At 62.2% G+C, this 17,998-nt stretch overlaps 3 protein-coding genes and 1 long non-coding RNA gene across 9 annotated transcripts in view; 2 read left to right on the forward strand and 2 right to left on the reverse strand.

Annotated features, from left to right (window-relative positions):
* The window catches only part of ANO9 (anoctamin 9), a 15,962-nt gene extending 8,806 nt beyond the window's left edge, over window positions 1-7,156 (forward strand). Inside the window, exons 9-23 of the mRNA XM_040639757.1 lie at window positions 168-264; window positions 413-473; window positions 604-686; window positions 802-906; window positions 995-1,156; window positions 1,237-1,273; window positions 1,491-1,602; window positions 4,161-4,218; window positions 4,344-4,441; window positions 4,617-4,756; window positions 4,890-5,042; window positions 5,790-5,937; window positions 6,562-6,663; window positions 6,738-6,831; window positions 6,968-7,156. Of these exons, the coding sequence (XP_040495691.1) occupies window positions 168-264; window positions 413-473; window positions 604-686; window positions 802-906; window positions 995-1,156; window positions 1,237-1,273; window positions 1,491-1,602; window positions 4,161-4,218; window positions 4,344-4,441; window positions 4,617-4,756; window positions 4,890-5,042; window positions 5,790-5,937; window positions 6,562-6,663; window positions 6,738-6,831; window positions 6,968-7,156 (1,639 nt within the window). The remainder of the gene's footprint in view (window positions 1-167; window positions 265-412; window positions 474-603; window positions 687-801; window positions 907-994; window positions 1,157-1,236; window positions 1,274-1,490; window positions 1,603-4,160; window positions 4,219-4,343; window positions 4,442-4,616; window positions 4,757-4,889; window positions 5,043-5,789; window positions 5,938-6,561; window positions 6,664-6,737; window positions 6,832-6,967) is intronic.
* On the reverse strand, window positions 2,128-5,013 carry LOC121104819. Its single transcript, XR_005837202.1, has 2 exons — window positions 4,880-5,013; window positions 2,128-3,648 (listed from the first exon to the last, which is right to left on the reverse strand). It is a non-coding gene; the product is annotated as an uncharacterized LOC121104819 (long non-coding RNA).
* Window positions 7,157-10,497: 3,341 nt separating the features above from the next.
* Window positions 10,498-16,712, forward strand: SIGIRR (single Ig and TIR domain containing). Of its 5 annotated transcripts, none has more exons than XM_040639764.1 (10): window positions 10,499-10,818; window positions 12,446-12,612; window positions 13,562-13,760; window positions 14,191-14,324; window positions 14,430-14,570; window positions 14,973-15,116; window positions 15,309-15,411; window positions 15,477-15,627; window positions 15,877-16,066; window positions 16,387-16,712. In XM_040639764.1, the coding sequence occupies exons 2-10, from the start codon at window positions 12,606-12,608 to the stop codon at window positions 16,548-16,550; spliced, it is 1,233 nt and encodes a 410-aa protein (XP_040495698.1). In that variant the 5' UTR covers window positions 10,499-10,818; window positions 12,446-12,605; the 3' UTR covers window positions 16,551-16,712. The 5 variants fall into 5 exon arrangements, with proteins under 5 accessions (XP_040495697.1, XP_040495698.1, XP_040495699.1 ...); XM_040639765.1 differs by having other exon boundaries at window positions 12,449-12,612; XM_040639761.1 differs by lacking the exon at window positions 10,499-10,818 and adding an exon at window positions 12,216-12,269 and having other exon boundaries at window positions 12,446-12,608.
* Window positions 16,713-17,476: 764 nt separating this feature from the next.
* The window catches only part of PKP3 (plakophilin 3), an 11,574-nt gene continuing 11,052 nt past the window's right edge, over window positions 17,477-17,998 (reverse strand). For both annotated transcript variants that reach the window (XM_040639759.1, XM_040639758.1), the window contains one exon: window positions 17,477-17,822. In XM_040639759.1, coding sequence (XP_040495693.1) covers window positions 17,787-17,822 — 36 coding nt within the window. In that variant the 3' untranslated portion in view covers window positions 17,477-17,786. The remainder of the gene's footprint in view (window positions 17,823-17,998) is intronic.

A 17,998-nucleotide genomic window follows, 5' to 3' on the forward strand; every position in this document is an offset into this window, starting at 1 on the left:
GGGGGGGGGGGGGGGTGCCGGGGGCAGGCCTCATCGTCTTCCTGCGCGCTTCTCGCTTCTCGCTGTTCAATGCCAGCCAGATCAGGTCGGGTGGGGGAAGGGGGGCCGGGCCCGATGCGGCGGTCCGGGGAGAGCCGCCCCCAGCCCGGTCGTTGCCCCTCACTCAGCAAGGAGATCTGTGAGGCCCACGACATCCTTCTGTGCCCGCGCGGCGACCATAGCCGTAGGTACCAGCAGCTCTCGGACACCTGCACCTTTGCCAAGGTTTGCCGCACCTTTGCTCCCTGCAGCCTGTCTTCCTGGAGGAGGGGAAGCTGAGGGTCTGCCCTGCAGAGCTGGGCTCACCCTTCCCCGCTGGGGGCATGGCGGGCAGCGAAAGGCCGCCCCCAGCCCCGTGCACCCCTCTCCCCAGCTCACGCACCTCTTCGACAACGAGGGCACCGTGCTCTTTGCTATCTTCATGGCTCTGTGGGGTGAGTCGCCGTGGGCACTTGGGGGGAGCCTGAGCTCCGGGGCCACTCCTGCCCCCTGCACCCGTGGCTCCAGGCCCAGCCCCCGCTCCCCCAGGAACACATGGTGTCGCTTCTTCGCTCTGGTCTGCAGCCACGGTGTTCCTGGAGATCTGGAAGCGGCAGCGGGCCCGCGTGGTCCTGCACTGGGACCTGTACGGGTGGGACGAGGACCAGGTGAGGTGGCTGGCGATCCAGGGGCTGTCTGCTGCACCTTGCGCGGCTCCACACCTGCGTCTGCGCGTCCCCGGCGGTGTCCCGGCGTCTGAGCTGCGTCCGGTGCCCTCCACAGGAGGAAATGGCGCTTGAGCTCATTAACTGCCCTGAGTACGAGCTCCGGCCATACCAGCACTCCTACCTGAGAAGCACCGTCATCCTCATCCTGTCTCTGCTCATGGTACTCCTGGGGCACCTGTAGTTGGGGCCGGAGCCGCGGGCTGGGGACCGCCGTACCGAGGAGCCCTGTCCTGGCCGCGCCTCCACAGATCTGCCTTATGATCGGCATCGCCCACCTCCTGGTGGTCTACCGTGTCCTGGCCGCAGCCTACTTCAACTCCGCCTTGCTCTTCCGAGAAGAGCAGGTGACCACAGCCGTGGTGGTGACCGGGGCCCTGGTCCACTATGTGGCCATCCTCATCATGACCAAGGTGGGTGGGTGGGGATGGGGGGGCAGGGGGAGGGTCTCCACTGAGGCCCAAAGTAAGCTCTCTGGTCTCCCCTCCTGCAGATCAACAAGTTTGTGGCCCTGAAGCTTTGTGACTTTGGTGAGAGGAGGGACCTCGGTGGGGGGGCGTGGAAAAGGGACAGGAGGGTTCAGGGCTGGGGTCTTGGATCCCAGACACGGAAGGGAGCCCTTCCTGCTGGCTCTACTGCCTCTCCCACCTGGCAGACAGGTGAGGGTCGCAGGTGTCCCTGAGTTGTCAGGATAGGGACAGGTCAGGGGTGGGTGAGGGACGGCCACGGCCCCACGTCTCATTCTAGAGAAACCCAGGACCTTCTCAGAGCGCGAGAGCAAGTTCACCGTCAAGTTCTTCACTCTGCAGTTCTTTGCTCACTTCTCGTCCCTGGTCTACATTGCCTTCATCCTGGGCAGGTGAGGGCGGCCTGCTCCCACTGCTTTGTCCACCATCTAGGCCCCCCTCTGAAGTGGAGGTACCTGCTTGCCTTCATTTTTAAAATAATTCATGCCCAGAACAATTGGATACCCAATATAAAAATGGGTGGCGGAAGCCCACGGTGAACCCCCAGCTCTCTACTCCCCATCCCCAGAGGTGACCCATGACCATCGCGCGGGTCTTCCCAGAGTTTTTCACACAGTCAAGTACACACGCATATACCCCTCTACGTGGTTTCGTCCTGTAAATCATTTTATCTTCTCCTTGTGCTGAAATGTACTGCGGGCATCTCCCATATATGACGGATGGTGAGGCCTCATTTACAGAACCACACCAGGAGCCTTAGTTTGTGCTGACGTTTGGGTAATTTCCAGGGTTGAGCTTTATAAAGCTTCAGTGAGTGTTTCGTAGAACACGCATGGACTTCCCCTCTTCTTTATTAGTGAAATTAACATTTTTTTTTTGGTTCAAGCAATGTACTGAATTTTGTTCTGAAGAAAATAATTGCTCCATTTGTTCTGTGTATTTGTTTAAATTGCATAAGACACATACATATTGCCAATTTATCCCAAACTCCAGCGGAATTAAAAAAAACCCAAGTCCTCCAAGTATGTTCAAAGACATGAAGCAGTCCCTAGACCCCGGCCGTCCTTGGAGATGCCCTCCCCGTGTCCACCCCTCCCCTCGGGGCTGTGCGCACCTGCTCATTCTGGGAGCCCTTCGCTCTCTGCTGTGTAGGAGACCCCAGGTTCTTCAGGGGCTTCCTGAGAAAGGGTCCAGAGGAAATCAGATGCCCTCACCGAAGGCCTGATGTAGTGCTTGCTGGAGGTAGCCTTCTTCCGACTCTAATCTCACCAAGCTCGTCCTCTGAAATCTCTCCGCGGGGTGTCTGGGTCCTTTTCATTGGAATTGCTTGAGCAATTCACCTCTCACTCCTCTGTGTCATCAACCTTATCTTGGTCCCCAATTATCTCCACCCCCACACAAGTATCCTGTCCCATTCCTTTCAAGGCATGTTCTCCCCACCACGCCCAATGGCTGGTCCTCCCTGCTCCTGCGTCTCCCCTCCCTGGTCCTGCTTGCCCCTTCCTGGATGCTGGCTTCTCCTCTCCTCCCGAGCTCTAAATGTCACAACACCCTTCTGTCTGTTCCCATGACTTCAGGTGCCATCTCAAACACCATCGAGACACACCAGTCAGGCCCACACTCCTGTCTCCAGCCCCAGACCTCTCCCGGGAGTCCAGACTCCCAGGTCCAGCTGTCTCTCATTTCCCCTCAGATGCCCTATGGGCACCCCAACCCTACCATGCCCACAAGCTCGTCCATGGTCTCCCTCCCCCACATGGCAGCTCCAGCTTCCCGTCGTTCAGCCCAGAACCTGGGTCCCCAGACCCCCCGCTTCCCTCTGGCACAATGCGCTTGTTTGCTCCCTGTCTCCACGGCGGGAGCGTGGGTGCTCAACGTTGCTGAGTTAGCGCCTGCAGCAGGCCTGGTGCGTGGAATCCTATCAGCCACGTGGAAAGAAATTCCCAGGTGCTCGCTGGGCCGGGAGCCTTGGGTCCTGCAGTTCTGAGTGATTGTCACATCCCGTGTCTTCAGCTCCCTCTGCCCCCCTCTCTGGAATTCTTTTTGTTTGGAAACTGGACTTTCTGAATTAACCATCTAGCTGTCTCTGCTTTTCCCCTCCCATTTTTGTTCCAGATTCTGGTGTTTTTCTCAACTCTGTTTTGCACCCTTTGATTGAATGTTTTACTTCTGGTCTTGCTCTTCATTTCAGTTCACGCCTTTGCACGGTTCCTTCACAGCCTCTTTCTCATGCTGCCAGGAGTCTGAGGATCTTGCCTCCTTTTCTTCTTCTCTTCCGGTATTGCATACATTCCCGCAGGGCCCCTTTTATGCTCCTTCTTTAATTGGTCTCTGACTTTGTGCTAGAGGCTTTCCCTCGACGTCACCTGTTCATAATCGAGAAAGGCGTGTGCCAGTGCTTTTGGTCTGGGTCACATCTCTCCCGTGAGGACTTCCACCTGGAGGCAGAAGGACACTTGTCGCTGTTGGTCGGAGCTCAGCTGGGGAAGGGACAGTGCGGGGTCTCAGGATCCACTGGCCCAACCCTGCAATCCGACTCTTTGACGGTCCAACCCCCTAGAAGTGAGCCTCTGTCTTCCTGACCATTGACCACAAGCCTGACTTTTGGGTTCATGTCGTTTGTATTTTTTTATCATGTAATGACAAGCAGGTAATTTTAAACTATGTGCATAGTTTCAATGGGGGGAACTGAGACCACTCCTAATGGGCCTTGTCTAGAACCTGTCTGAGCCTCTGGATGGCTGGGCTCTCATCTGTGCAGAGGTGTGTCTGGGTGTAGGCCGAGCATTCAGTGCCCGGGCTCTGTGCCCCCACAGCGCAGTGAGGCTTTCTCTTCTTCCCTTTTCTCGTCCTTCTACTCCCCCACTCCCACTTCTGTCCTTCTGCTCCACCCCCGCCCAGTCAGAAGCAAGGTCCCACCCCCCTCCTCCAGCCTAACTGTCCTTCCTAGGATCAACGGTCACCCCGGGAACTCTGTGCGCCTGGCGGGGCTGTGGAAACTGGAGGAGGTCAGTCCGTCCTGGACACATTGTCGTTCCGTCCCTCAACTCCCTCCCTCCCTCCCTCCCTCCCAGGCCTCCCCATCCCACAGCCCTGCCTCCTGCGCCTGACCTCCCCCCCTTGGCCCCTGCAGTGCCATCTCAGCGGCTGCATGATGGACCTGTTCCTGCAGATGGCCATCATCATGGGTCTGAAACAGACGCTGAGCAACTGCGCGGAGTACCTGGGCCCGTGAGGACCGTCCTCCTTCCCCAGGGCCTTCCTGGTGCCCCCTCACCCCAGGGAGCCCTCGAACCCACAGGACCCCCCTCCCGCCGCGTCTCCACATCTCCCAGACCCGGTTCTGAAGGGCCCCTCCGCCCCCAGCACCCCTCCCTGTTCCACACTAGCCCTCGTCACCCCTCAGGTGGCTTTCTCACAAATGTCGCCTGATGCGGTCCAAGCTGAGCCCTGCGTCCAGGGACCCCGAGCTCCGGGACCTGCAGCGCAACTACCTGCTGAACCCAGTCAACACCTTCAGCCTCTTTGATGAGTTCATGGAGATGAGTACGTGGGGCGGTTAGGGGCACAGGCCTGACGGCAGCCAGTTTGTGGGCAGGCCCTGGGGGGCTGGTGGGGGGAGGGGGCGGGGACGCTGGCGTGTGGCAACCCCCACAGTCAACCGCACACCTTCTCTCAGTGATCCAGTACGGCTTCACGACCATCTTTGTGGCCGCCTTCCCGCTCGCCCCGCTGCTCGCGCTCTTCAGCAACCTTGTGGAGATCCGCCTGGACGCCATCAAGATGGTCAGGCTGCAGCGGCGCCTGGTGCCCCGCAAGGCCAAGGACATCGGTCAGGGCCCCGACTGGGGGGCGAGGCGCACAGGCACTCCAGCCAGGGGTGGGGCGGTGAGGGGTGCTGGGACCAGATCATGACAGTTGCCTTGAAATAATCACTCCAAGACAAGCCCCCTCACTCCACAGACAGCCCCAGCCCTTCCTCAGGCTCTGCCTAGGACGGGAGCTGGCCTTCGGGGGTGGTGCTCGGGCAGGAAGAGGCAGGGCTGGTGCGCATCTTGCAGGATCCAGCTGAAGGAACTGTGGCCCCCTTGGGGGGCCCAGGCAGAAGAGCTGGGCTCTGAGAGCAGGGGGCTGAAGGAGGGAGGGGTCCGGCAGCTGGGGGCAGGGACTAAGAACAGGACTATGACATGGCCTCTGTCACCCAGACTCTCCTCGCTGAGATGGCCAGGGGTCAGGGAAGAACAGGGGATGGGGTGCTGGATGTGGGCAGAGGGAGAGGTAAGTATGAGTAGGAGGGAGGCCCCAGTCTTGGGCCAGGTTAAGGGGTTCTGACCCCAGAGTGGAGCAGGTTGGGGGCAGCTGAGGGGTTCAGGCAGAAGGTGGGGGTCAGGGGAGACCTGAGCCCCTCCTGGGCATCAGTGAAGCCTGCCGGCGGCTGCTATGAGCAGTGGCATGGGCAGAGGTGACCAGACCCATGACCAAGCTCCCAGCCTTGGGGAGGTGGCTGGAGGTGGGGTAGGCAGTGCCAGTGGATCGAGGCTTGACGAACCAGGTGCCTCATCCCACTGTTGTGGCCCAGGAACCTGGCTGCAGGTGCTGGAGACCATTGGCGTGCTGGCCGTCATTGCCAATGGAATGGTCATCGCCTTCACGTCGGAGTTCATCCCCCGCGTGGTGTACAAGTACCACTATGGCCCGTGCCGACAGGGGGCCCGGCCTGCAGTTGAGTAAGCGGGCACTGGGGGAGCCTCAAACTGTCCAGAGACCCCTGGGAAAACTAGCCCAACCACAGCCCAGCGCTAGGGGAGCCCAGGGAAAGGGCTTGATGCTGCCAGTACTGTCTGTGGTTGTCATGAGTTTGGGCGTGGGAGTGGCCATGCCCCCCCATATCAACTTGCAGACCACAGGCGTGCTGGGAACCCAGCGGGGGATTAAGGCCCCAGAGCCGGCTGTTCTCTGAGCAGCCACCACCAGAACACTCCCTCCCAAAGTCAGACCCTTGGGGCTGCTCCACAGGAGAGGGCAGAACAGTTCCCTTACCCAGCGCCTCCAGCCCTCCAAGGCACCACTGTACCTACGGACTGGGTGTCCAGGGGTCTCCCCCTGGATGGCTCCCCCAAATTCCTGGAGGGAAGGCAGACGGTGGCACCCCGAGTCTCTTCAGTCACTGCCGCCCTCCCCACCCCGTGGCCCCTCTCCCATGCAGAGAAATGAAGGAGGCGTTTTTGTGGTATGCCCCACCCTAATAGCCCCCAGCACGCAGGGATTAGCTCCAGGAAAGCACCCGGGAGCCTGAAGGGGCCACACCCTGCAGCCCTCACCTGCCCGGGGCCTTCTCTCCCTTCCCCCAGCTGCCTCACAGGCTACATCAACCACAGTCTGTCTGTGTTCTACACCAAGGACTTCCAGGACTCCGTCCAGATAGAAGGCTCAGAGAATGTGACCGAGTGCAGGTTTGGATCCCCTGATGCCCCATGAGCACCCTCTGACCTCCTGACCCCTGACCTCAGGCACTTCCCCACCCCAGGTACCGGGACTACCGCAGTGCTCAGGACTACAGCTTATCCGAGCAGTTCTGGGTCCTCCTGGCCATCCGCCTGGTCTTCCTGATACTCTTCGAGGTGGGCCGGAACTGGGGGAGGGGCCCCAAGGCGGGGGCAGCTCTCGCTGGCCCTCCTCCCTGGCCCCCAACCCCTCTGGTCCCTGCTGGGTCTGTCTTGACCTCTCCGACCAGCCCCCTCGCGCCCTGCCCCCCAGCACGTGGCTTTGTGCATCAAGCTTATCGCTGCCTGGTTCGTGCCGGACGTTCCTCAGTCGGTGAAGAACAAGGTTCTGGAGGAGAAGTACCAGGCACTCCGGGAGAAGATGCGGTACGGGAGGCTGAGGCCGGGCTGGGGTGGGGCCAGGCCCAGGCCCGATCCCCAACAATGCCATTCCTGCCTCTAGCTCCAGCCCCAAGAGCACAGAGGTGTAGGAGACCCAGAGCCAGTCCAGAGGCACCGGTGCCCAGAAGCCGAGACTCAGAAGCACTCCCACCACCTCCCCTCCCTCCCACGGCGCCTGTCGGGTCCCAGGAGGCCGGTGTGCATGTCGGGAAGTCTCAGTATATATGGGGTTTTGGAGGGCCCATGTGTGTGAGGTGTCCGTGAGCAGCACACTGTGGTCCGAGGCCTGTTCCGTCCCAGGGCTCAGACTTGGTACAGCCCTGACTTGAACTCTGACTGACCTCTGCCACCCACAGAACCGGGGTGGGGATGCCTCTCAGCAGTCACAGCACAGGAAAACCAGCCCCGTTTCCTGAGCCTCCCTCCGACTGGTGGGACCCAGATCCTGCCCCACCGCCGTCCTGGCTGGTCAGGGGGCCCTGACTCCTCCACCCCTCTGGCTCCTCTCAGCCTGCAGAGCTTTCTATAATAAAATGAAACCTTTTTGTGTCGATTCTGGGCCTCTGGTGGATTGTGTCTGTCTTTAGGGCTAGACGGGAAACTGAAGCGCAGATGGGGAAAGGTCTGGAATGTGGTAACCTCCTGGTCCCCCCTCTCACATTCCCTGGGCTTCCAAGTGACGGGCGCTCCCCGCACTTGGCGTTTAGGCAGGAGTCAAGGCAGGCTTCCTGGAGGAAGAGCTGGGGAGGAGGGGAGGAACCAACAAAGGTGCCCCTGGGGACAGTGGAAACTCTGACAAGTCCCCCAGGTCCAAAACTCTCTGGGCTGGTTGGGCCGGTTTGCCCTCTGCCCCCAGGGTGGGTGGTTGCAGCTCCGAGGTTTCATGGCGTCTGAGAGCAGGACAGTCGTAGGCGCCAGACTTGAGCGCAAAGCGGGACTCTTGGGTCCGCCCTCCGGCCCTGGCTGCTGGGCGGGGCTGCACCTGCCGCCGCCGCCGGGCTCGTCGCCGCTGCGCACCTGGCCCAGGTGAGACGTTCCGCCCCCGCGGCCGCGCGAGCTCCAGGTCTCCGCAGCAGGTGAGTGGCTCGGACCCACGGGAGTGAGTGGAGGTCGCTGGCTGCCTGGAGCCGGGACTAGGCTTGGAGCTTGGCGGCCGGGGGGCCCCCTTACCCAGAAGAGCCTCTGGGCGGCGGCGGGTGCGGTCCCGCAGGAAGTGGCTCGGAGTCGGGCCGGCTGCCCCCGTCGCCCGGAAGCCTGAGTTTGTCCGCGTCCCTGCCCCTTGGGCCTGGCGGCGGGGCGGGGGTTGGGGGGGCCGGCAAGGGCCCCTTTACCCGCTCCTCCCGACGTGGGCAGTGGCTTCCTCGTGACCTTTGCCCAGGAGAGGGAGGAGGAGCGCCGAGGCGCGCGGGGACCCTCGCCTCTGCGGGGAGCTCGGATCCCAGGCCTGAGGCCTCGCAGAGCTCCGGGGGTGTACCGAGGGCCCGGCACGGCGCTGGGCGCCGGGCGGAGCTACCGTCATGCGCGCGCCCCTGCCCTCCGTGCGCGCTCCCGCTCTCCGTCTGCGTCCCGGACCTGCTGGGCTAGGCCTGCCCGCCCCCCGCGCCGCCCCCATGCGCACCTCGACCTGTCATCCACGTCCCCCTCGTGCGCGCCCCAATCTGCCCTCCGCTCTCTGTGAGCGCCTCAGCCTCCGTGCGCGACACCCGAGTCCCCACCCTCTGCGGCCGCCCCCGACCAGCCCGCTCACCGCGCCTGGAGGGTGGGGGACTACTGGGTCTGGTCCTCCCCGCGGAAAGACAGACCGCCGGCAGTGGGATGGGGAGTGGCGGAGAACCGGGCGTTGCGGACCCGGGGGAGCAGGACGGACCCGTCGCCTGCGGGGCCACAGCCTTTCGTGCTTCCTTCTGGAGACACGTCAGGGCGCAGCAAGCGTGCGGCGCGGAGGGGGCAGCGCGTCCGCGATGAGCAGGAGACGCTAGAGACTATGGGTGCTGGGCAGCAAACCAGACGGCGGAGGGGTGGGGAACGGGGGTCGCCTCCCGCCGCGTGAGCCGAGGGAGCCAGAGCTCAAGCCGGAGCAGAAGCTCAGGAGCTGCAGCTTTCTAGGAACCGCAGGGTGTGGGGCAGGGGGGGGCAGGTGAGCTTGGGTTCCAAGGGGCGTGTGGGCTTCTTTGAGCTAACCTTGGAGAGTGGGCCTGGGGGCGAGGCTGTACTTTAGCAGCAGAAGGGAAGTGTCCTGTCGTGGCGGCTGTGAGAGGGTGACGCAGGGGGGCACACCGAGCAAAGGCAGTGTGGCCGGAGCTTTGAGGGGCAGCAAGGCTGGTTGGGGCTCTTTGCTTCCTGCCCGCGTGCTCCTGTGCAGGTCACTGACTACTGTCGGAGGTAATTTGGGCATCAGGCCCACTGACGCGCCTTCGAGGAGGGCCTGGGACCAGTGCTAATGTGCTTCCAGGAAGCTGAGGCTCAGGGGGGAAAGGAGGGGGTGAAGAGCAGGCCTGGGACAGGGTCAGATTAAGGACATAGGAAAGCCAATATTGGAGATCCTCCACTGGTGGGCCTCTGACCCTGGGCAGGTGAGAACACGAACAGGGCCTGAAGGGGACCCTTAACTGATTTCTATGGGTAGTGATGCCAGCCACCTTGGGCCTTGAGTCCCAGGTCAGTCTGGGTGGGGAAGTCAGCGGTGACAAAAGGAGAGGCTGGCTGCCCCCCACCTGGGCTCAGAGCCCAGGAGCCTCTCTCGAGGGCCTTTCTTTGCTTCTTTATCTGGAAAAGGGGCAGGGGACTGTCCTCCCATCCCAGCCTGAAACTAAGGTCCATGGGATACCACATCCCCGTTAACTGCTCACCATTTGCAGACTATATGGGGGAATTGAATAGGGAGGGGGCCCAAAAGCTCTGCTCAAGGCCCCATTATTGGCAGGAATTTCCACAGGACCCTCCTTACCCCAGCAGGTCACAGGTCAGATACACATTGGGGCTGCTTCCTTGGGCCAGGGGGAGCAACCTGAAGGCCCCCACCATCCATCGTAGGCGGTGTCCGGGAAGCAGGCCACACTGCCCAGCTGGGTGTCCTTGTGTGTGTGTGTGTGTGTGTGCAACATGGCCCCAAATGGGAGTCTTCTTAGGAGCCCCCCCCCCAACATCACCCTGGGCTCCAGCCCCTCTGCAAGCTCCCCCCCACCCCCTGGGCTTGGCCTCGGGAAGTATGATGCCTGGGTGGGCTGGGGTGGGCCCCAGAGGAAGGAGCCGCTTGACTCAGAGTTACAGGAAGAAGCAATGCAGGCGGGGCAGGCGGGGCGAGAACCGACAACTGCCCGCCTGCCTGGGATGGGGGTGGCTGCCTGGGTGGGGTTTAGGTCTAGGAGAGGATGTGACTGCAAAGCCAGGAAGCTACAGGGAAAGTTCTGATTAACACACACACACAAACAAAAGACAGGTCCTCACTGTGCTTGGTGATGTGTCCGGGTGCTGTGGTGCCGCGGACCGGACTGGGGGTCCAGCTGAGCAGAGAGTTTGCTCCCAAGCACACGTCAGTGACCTCAATGAGCCACATTCCCCCCCAGGAGGAAAGAGCCGGAACCAGGTGACTTTGCGTACTCCCACGACAGCCCTGCCGCTCTGCGTGAGCCTGTGTCCTCATCCTTGGACACCATTCCAACCTGAGGCTGGTCCTCCGAGTCAGGCCTGGCTGAGGGGAGGCCTGCAGCATGTGTGGGCACGGTACGTGTGTGTCCGTAAGAGCAGGGGGTGTGGGGCAGCAAGGGTAGGCGCGAGGAACAGTGTGTGTGGTGTGGGGTTTGCACAGATGCTCCTGGCTACGCGCCCTCCGGGAGCTGTTGCAAGTCTGTACGTGCTGTGTGTGTGTGGCCAGAGTGCTGGGGGTGTGGGGAGTGTGAGTTTAGTGCAGGTGTGTGTGGGGAGAGGGCTGTGAGTGCATGGGGTGTGCAGAACAGACGGCACAGGGGAGGCTGTGCAGGGGGAGGGCACCTGTCTCTGGATGTGTAGTTTGGCCTTAACTTCTAGGAAGGTTCAGGCTGCCTTTCCAGGGGTGAAAGCTCTCTGAGCTTAAAACCGTGGGAGGGCCCCTGCAGGAGTTTCCTTGGGGTCCACTGAGCTGGGGACATGTCCTTCTGGGCAGCCTGGGGTAGTGGATGTGAGCTGCCCAGTCTTCCACAGCCTCCCAGCGGACTGGTTCTCCTGCTTCAAGGACCTTCAAGATTGCCCTCCACCAGAGGGCTTCTGGAAGGAAACTCCTCACCAGTTCCCTGCCTGATGCGCCACCAATTCCCGAGGAAATCCCATCCCAGCCAAACCCAGGGCTTCTGTGGCCATGGTCCACAGTGGCATCACCACGCAGCAGGAATGGTGGGGAGGCTGAGACTTGTCCCTGCAAGGCCTCAGGGGCACGAAGGGTGGGGAGGATGGCCTGGGGCAGGAGTGGAGTCAGTGCTCAATGAGTACCCGCTGGGTCACTTGGGTGAACCTGGGTGCCAGGGAGGAGGTGGCCCCAAGACTCTGGCTGTCAAGGAGGCCCTCAGTGAAGGCTCCGATGCTGGGGGTTTTGGCCCCTCCTTTCAGCCTAGGTCACTGTAGAGCTTTTTGTGTCCGGAGGCATGTGTGGCTGCTGCCAGTCTGAGCTGGGAGTGGTCCCAGCCCCTGCTCAGGAGAGAAGACTCACCTATGGGTGGAGTGGGGGCTTCCCATGAGACCTAGACAATGTGGACCAAAGTCGTTGGTTTTGGAAATGACAAATGGGTGGGGGAATGCTGGTGGGGACCCAGAAGGAGGTGGGACCCATGAGGTGTGTTGGAACAGACTCAGTCCAGCCAGGCCCCCATTGCCCCCTTCTGCCGCCATGACTGCGGCCTGGCTCAGCCTCGAGTGCTGCTGTGTCCATCCATGCACGTGCACACGTGCCATGTGCAGAACAGAACCCTACGGTGGGAGTGTGGTCCAGAGTCCGGCAGCCCATACTTCCCACGTGGAGACGGGCAAGTTTCACATGTCCACCCCCAGGACCTGGGTGAGCGCGAACTGCCCCGCACCCCTCCTTGTATGTGGCATCCCTATCCCAGGGGACAGTGGAAACAGCCACCTCCCAGCCTCATGAGGGATGCCGGACGTGTGCATCCATGGTCCCTCCCTGGGCCATCACGGTGACCCTGGGACAGGTGAGGTTCAGTCTGAGGGCCCCTCCCAGCCACCTGGGCCATGCCCACTCCAGCCACATGTAATGTGCCCCAAATGACACGACACTGTGCTGGCATCCCCCGCATCCAAGAGCAGCTGGTGCAGTTACATGTTAACTCATCCTGTTCTTGTTTAACTTTCTCCTTTGGGATGGCAGCAGCCTCTGACCCGTCCTGGTGCCCTGACTGACCGGCCACAAAGACAGAGAGTGAGTCTTGCCCACCCCCTGGGGGACCAGTCTGCTCAGCCAAGGAGCCCCGTGGAACCGGGGGGTAGCACCAGTGCCCAGCCTGCCTCGAGGAGGCCCCGGCCAGACCATGGCAGGTAGACGGGTCAGAGAGGGACAGGCACGGGCCCCACTCCCACCTCCTGTGCCTCAGGCCGGCCGCACGCTGTGATGTTGTCTGGGCTCTCAGCTTGGCCTCTAGCCAGGGGTACAAAGGGTGATGCTTGCTCCTCCCACATAGCCCAAGGTCCTGACCCCACGATTAGGACAGGCCCAGAGCCTTCTCCTGCCCAAAGCCTCCAGACCACGCCGTGGGGGTCAGCAAAGCTCAGAGACACTGGGAGTGGGAGCTGGTGGAGGGGCCCCCAGGGGTAGGGTGGGTAGATGTGCGCTACTGAGAGACCACCCCATCAAGATGATGGTGGTCTCCTCTCAGGTCCCACTAGGACTCTTCACCCTGATTTGAAAATCAGAGAATTTAGGTCTCAGGGAGCTGGGAAAGCTTGCCCATGACCAGGAGTTAGAGGGTCCTGGAATCCCATGTTCCCATCCCAGATGGAAGGTGCTGGCATGCTCAGCACCAGTGCTCACACTTGCTGCAGCTCCCCTAGCAGCGGTGGCGGGGTGAGGGGTGTAGTGCCTGGCTGCGCACCTGGGGTGGGCATTGCAGCCGTGGGCAAGAGGTGTACACAGCAAAATGTGGGAGCGGGGCTCATGTCCTGGGTGGGTGGGCAGCCAGATGCGCCCCCACTGGGCCAGGGTGGGTCAGCTCAGCTGTGCCTCTGGCCACTCCTTCCAGCGTCCTCTCTGAGGACAGAGCAGCGACATCAAGGTCAGGCAGAACACCCAAGACTCAGCTGCTACTGGGGGAAGACATGCCAAGTGCCAAGGCCTGTCCCCTGTGGGACTTGTGCTGGGACATGGTGTGGCCATCAAGCAACGCAGGCCACTAACCATCTTGTTTTTTTTCCTGGCTCACAGACCATCTGTGGTTGGTGGGACCCCAGCATCCCAGGCATGGCTAACCACTGGGTCCTCTCTCTGTAGGTATCTGTGACAGGGCCCCTGACTTCCTCTCCCCAACTGGAAACCAGGCCCTGGGGCCCACCCTGGGCAGTGTAGTGGCTCTGAACTGCACAGCCTGGGTGGTCTCTGGGCCCCACTGTCCCCTGCCCTCAGTCCAGTGGCTGAAAGACAGGCTGCCGCTGGGCGATGGGAGCCACTATGACCTCCATGAAGACTCCTGGTAAGAGACGGAAGTGTCCAGGGTCAGGTGACTACCCTGGTTGTACCCATGGCCACCCATACCCTGGTCTATAACCACCTGGACATGGGCAGAATGCCACTCTTGACACAGACTGAGGGTTAGTGACTGCAGGGACGGAGGGCTGCTGCGGACATGTACCTTGTAGATGGCCCAGGGCCATGGGTGCCAGCACAATCCTAGGGCCTGAATTAGGCATTGAGCCCCCAAACCCAGACCCAGGATCAGAGTGACTATCCCCAAACAGATCCACACCCCCACCAGGTTCTGGCCACTTCTCTTAGCTAGTGGGGCAAGGACCGCTCAGCAAGCCCACATCTGCAGCCCTTGTGGTTCAGTCTGACAGGTGGGGCCCAGGGACATCCACGGATGCTCTAGGCCCCAGGTGAGAGGCCGGGCCTGATCTCCCCAGGGTCAAGGACAACCTATCGGAGGTGCTTGTGTCCAGTGTTCTGGGGGTCAACCTGACCCGCGCTGAGGACTATGGGGTCTTTACCTGCTCCATCCGCAATGTCAGCTCCTCCTCCGTCACTCTCTGGAGAGCTGGTGAGTGGGGTACACTGGGCAGAAGGTAGAAGGGAAGCCTAGGGGCCCGGCTCGGAGAACCCTGGGTGGGGGTGGCAGTGGCTCAGGCTGTAGCTCTCTTCCCAGGCCCAGCAGGCCACGTGGCCGCGGTGCTGGCCTCACTCCTGGTCCTGCTGGCCCTGCTCCTGGCGGCCCTGCTCTATGTGAAGTGTCGACTCAATGTGCTGCTCTGGTACCAAGACGCCTACGGGGAGGTGGAGATGAACGGTGCGTGGGGCCAGGATGGACAAGGAGGACGAATCAGCGATGGGGCCTCCCTGAGCTCAGTTCTGGGTGGGCGGGTTTTCCCGGGCAAGTGGGGTGGGGGTGGGGGGGTGGATGTCTGCAGCAGGGAGGCGTCACACAGTCCAGGAAAGAGGGCAGGGGGCGAGGTGGGCAGAAGCGGGGCAGGCGACCCAAATCCAGCCATGGAGAGGGTCTAGGCGCGGCCTGGGGCGGGGTTGCGGGCGTGTGTGCGGGATCTGCGGAGTCGGGATGTGGCGGACGGGCCTGGTTCCCGCAAGCGCGTGGGGAGAGATTAGAAGACCCGGGGTGGGGGGGTAGGGCGGCGGCCGAGGGGCGGTGGGCCCGGGCCTAGAAGGCGGAGCGCTGACCCGCCGCCGTCCGCAGACGGGAAGCTCTACGACGCCTACGTCTCCTACAGCGACAGCCCCGAGGACCGGAAGTTCGTGAACTTCATCCTGAAGCCACAGCTAGAGAGGCGTCGAGGCTACAAGCTGTGCCTGGACGACCGCGATCTCCTGCCGCGCGCGGGTACCGCGGGCCCCGCCCCCGCCCCCGCCCCGTCTCGCTCCGGGTCCCGCCCCGTTCTGGGCCCGAGCCCCGCCCTCCCCCGCCCAGGGCCCCGCCCCCGTCCCGAGACCGGGCCCCGCCCTCCCACGGACCCGCCCCGTTCTGGCCCCGCCCCCGCCCCTCCTCGGCCCCGCCGACGCCCGGTTCCCGCAGAGCCCTCGGCGGACCTCCTGGTGAATCTGAGCCGCTGCCGGCGCCTCATCGTGGTGCTGTCGGACGCCTTCCTGGGCCGGGCCTGGTGCAGCCACAGCTTCCGGTAGGTCCCGCGCGGGGTTGGGTGGGCCCCCAGGCGCGTCCGCCCTAACGGTCCCGCCCCCGCAGGGAGGGCCTGTGCCGGCTGCTGGAGCTCACGCGCAGACCCATCTTCATCACCTTCGAGGGGCAGAGGCGCGACCCCGTGCACCCCGCGCTCCGCCTGCTGCGCCAGCACCGCCACCTGGTGACCCTGCTGCTCTGGAGGCCCGGCTCCGTGGTGCGGAGAGGGGAGTGGGGAGCGGCCCGGAAATAGGGCTGGGTGGTACCGGGCTGCAGGGAGGGGCTCTTCCGTGGGCATCTGTATGGTACGGGGTTTGTGCATGGGACCCCGTGGGTGAGGGCTCTGTGGCCTGCTGCCCAGAAGAGGGGCTTCCTTTGAGATCCCTGGAGCCAGGTGAAAGCACCTTTCCAGGTGTGCTCTTTGGAGCCAAGGTGACTAGGCTGATGGCCCCGTCCTGGCCCCCAGGCACCTTCTTCAGATTTTTGGAAAGAGCTGCAGCTGGCCCTGCCACGGAAGGTGCAGTACCGAGCAATGGAGGGCGACCCCCAGACCCGGCTGCAGGATGACAAAGACCCCATGCTTGTTGTACAAGGCCACGTCCGGGAGGGTAGGACCCTGAACCTGGAGCTGGACCCTGACCCCGAGGGGGACCTGGGTATGCTCACCTGGCCCCACCCCTGACCCTGAGAACCTTGGCCTGGGCTGGAGCAGTGTGTGTGTGTGGGGTGTCCACAGGGATGAGGAGCCCAGAAAGGGGTCCGGGTGGATAGGACTCCTCCCTGCAGGCCATAGATTGCCTTGACCCCCCAGCACACCCTCATTGCCTCTTTCCTGGGGGCACTTGGGCCCAAGGCCTGCCTGGGAACCTCCAGGACCTCAGATGCCACCATGCAGGAGGGTGAGCAGGGAGTGACCCCCGGCAGAAGTCAGCCCGTGGGCAGCCCAGCTTTAGGCCTGGTGGTACCCTCTTCCCAGGTGTCCGAGGGCCAATCTTTGGGGAGCCATTAGCTCCACCACATGCAAGCGGGGTGTCACTTGGAGAGGGCCGGGGCAGTGAGGTGGATGTCTCAGACCTCGGCTCCCGCAACTACAGCGCCCGCACGGACTTCTACTGCCTGGTGTCCGAGGATGACGTGTAGCCCCCACCCACCAGAACAGCAGGATCTTCAAGGATAGCCGGGTGCAGGGTGGGGTGGGGTCTTTCTCCTCTTAGCAGGACTACCAGCCCTGAGACCCTCAGAGAAGGGGAGTTGCTCCAATGTGCCTCCTTGTACCAGAAAATAAAGTCCTTTTAGATCCTGCCTGGGCCTCAACCTCTCAGCCTCCTCACTTCCGTCTCGGCCTGTCCATGGCCCTCAGCCCGCCCCTTTCTCATTGCCACATCCACTGGGTCATAAATCTGGCTGTCCCTGCCATCCTGACCTCCATTCTCCATCCTGAGCCAGCTCAGAGACATCTCCTGTAGTAGCCTCTTTAGGTCTGTCTACTTGGGGACATGACTGTCCCCAGCCCTATTCTGATCCAGCCAGGTCCTGGGGGAGGGGGCAGGCCCCTTAGTCTTCCTGTTCTGAGATTTTAAGGAAGAAGTCTTTTGTTGTAAAAAAAATATGAGTGGGCCTGGTTTGGCGACATGGGATTTCAGGACTCAGTCGGACAGTGTGAGTCCATGGTCAGGACACCCCAGGCCCAGCGAGGAAGGGCAGAGAGAGGTGTTGGGCGCGTTTGCTGCATGAGGACAGTCCAGCAGGGCAGCACCGAAGCCAGGAGAGATCGCAGCTCTCCCAGGAGTGGTCACTTCTCTGTGTACAAGACCCCCAGCTCTGCTGTGTCTGGGCGTCAGCTGGCATCAAGGCTGACTCTGCTGTCTGCCCTGTTCCCTCCACTCTCGCCAGCTCTCCCTGAGGGATACCCTCTCTTCCTTGTTCTGGGCCTTCTGACCTGGAGAAGCCTCTGGGTGTGCTCAGGGTGTGAGTATCCTCAGGGGCAGGCGTGGTTGTGCTCAGGGACTCTGCTGAGTCCCTGGCTTGGACCCCCAGGTTGGGGCAGCCGATGAAAATTGCAGGGCTGTGTTCATGGCCACCTTTATTCCCAGCACTGGCAGTTGCCAGCTCTGCCCATGTGACCTGGTCACCATCCCACACACCAGAGAGCCTCAAGCCCTGCCCTACCCCTGCCCTATAGAAGCCAAGTCCCTGCAACCAGCCCCCCGTCCCCTCCCTGGTGCCCTAGGCCCTTCAAAGTCGCACACGGGCTCCAGAGAGAGGCCCCAGGCCATCAGCCTTCTCCCGCCGGGCTGGCCAGTGAGCAGCGCAGAGCTGAACCTGTCCCTTGGAGGCTGGGCCACGTTGCATCTTCCTCCTCCAGGAAGGCCTCACCTATGGGCCCAGGAAGTCCTCCTTTCGATAGCCCTTCTGCAGTGGAGAGGGGGCCTAGAGTTAGGGTGCCTGCCTTCTGGGCCCTGCTCTCCCCAGGTCCCACCCTTCCTGGTCTGGGCCTAGACCCCTCTCTCTGGGTCTCTGGTCTCCTCTCTTGTGTTTCCCACTTCCTGAGTCTCGTGCCCCACAGGGGTTCCTGGGTCCGTCCCCCC

Source organism: Ursus maritimus, unplaced genomic scaffold (genome assembly GCF_017311325.1).
Source record: "Ursus maritimus isolate PB19 unplaced genomic scaffold, ASM1731132v1 scaffold_23, whole genome shotgun sequence".
Taxonomy (NCBI): Eukaryota; Metazoa; Chordata; class Mammalia; order Carnivora; family Ursidae; genus Ursus; species Ursus maritimus.

Bases quoted from the DNA above. Each gene is read 5' to 3' on its own strand.
- SIGIRR (XM_040639761.1), top strand. From the start codon at position 12,231: ATGGTCCCTCCCTGGGCCATCACGGTGACCCTGGGACAG. The intron at 12,270-12,445 runs GTGAGGTTCAGT...TTGGGATGGCAG, and splicing joins TCACGGTGACCCTGGGACAG to CAGCCTCTGACCCGTCCTGG. The intron at 16,067-16,386 runs GTATGCTCACCT...CCCTCTTCCCAG, and splicing joins TGACCCCGAGGGGGACCTGG to GTGTCCGAGGGCCAATCTTT.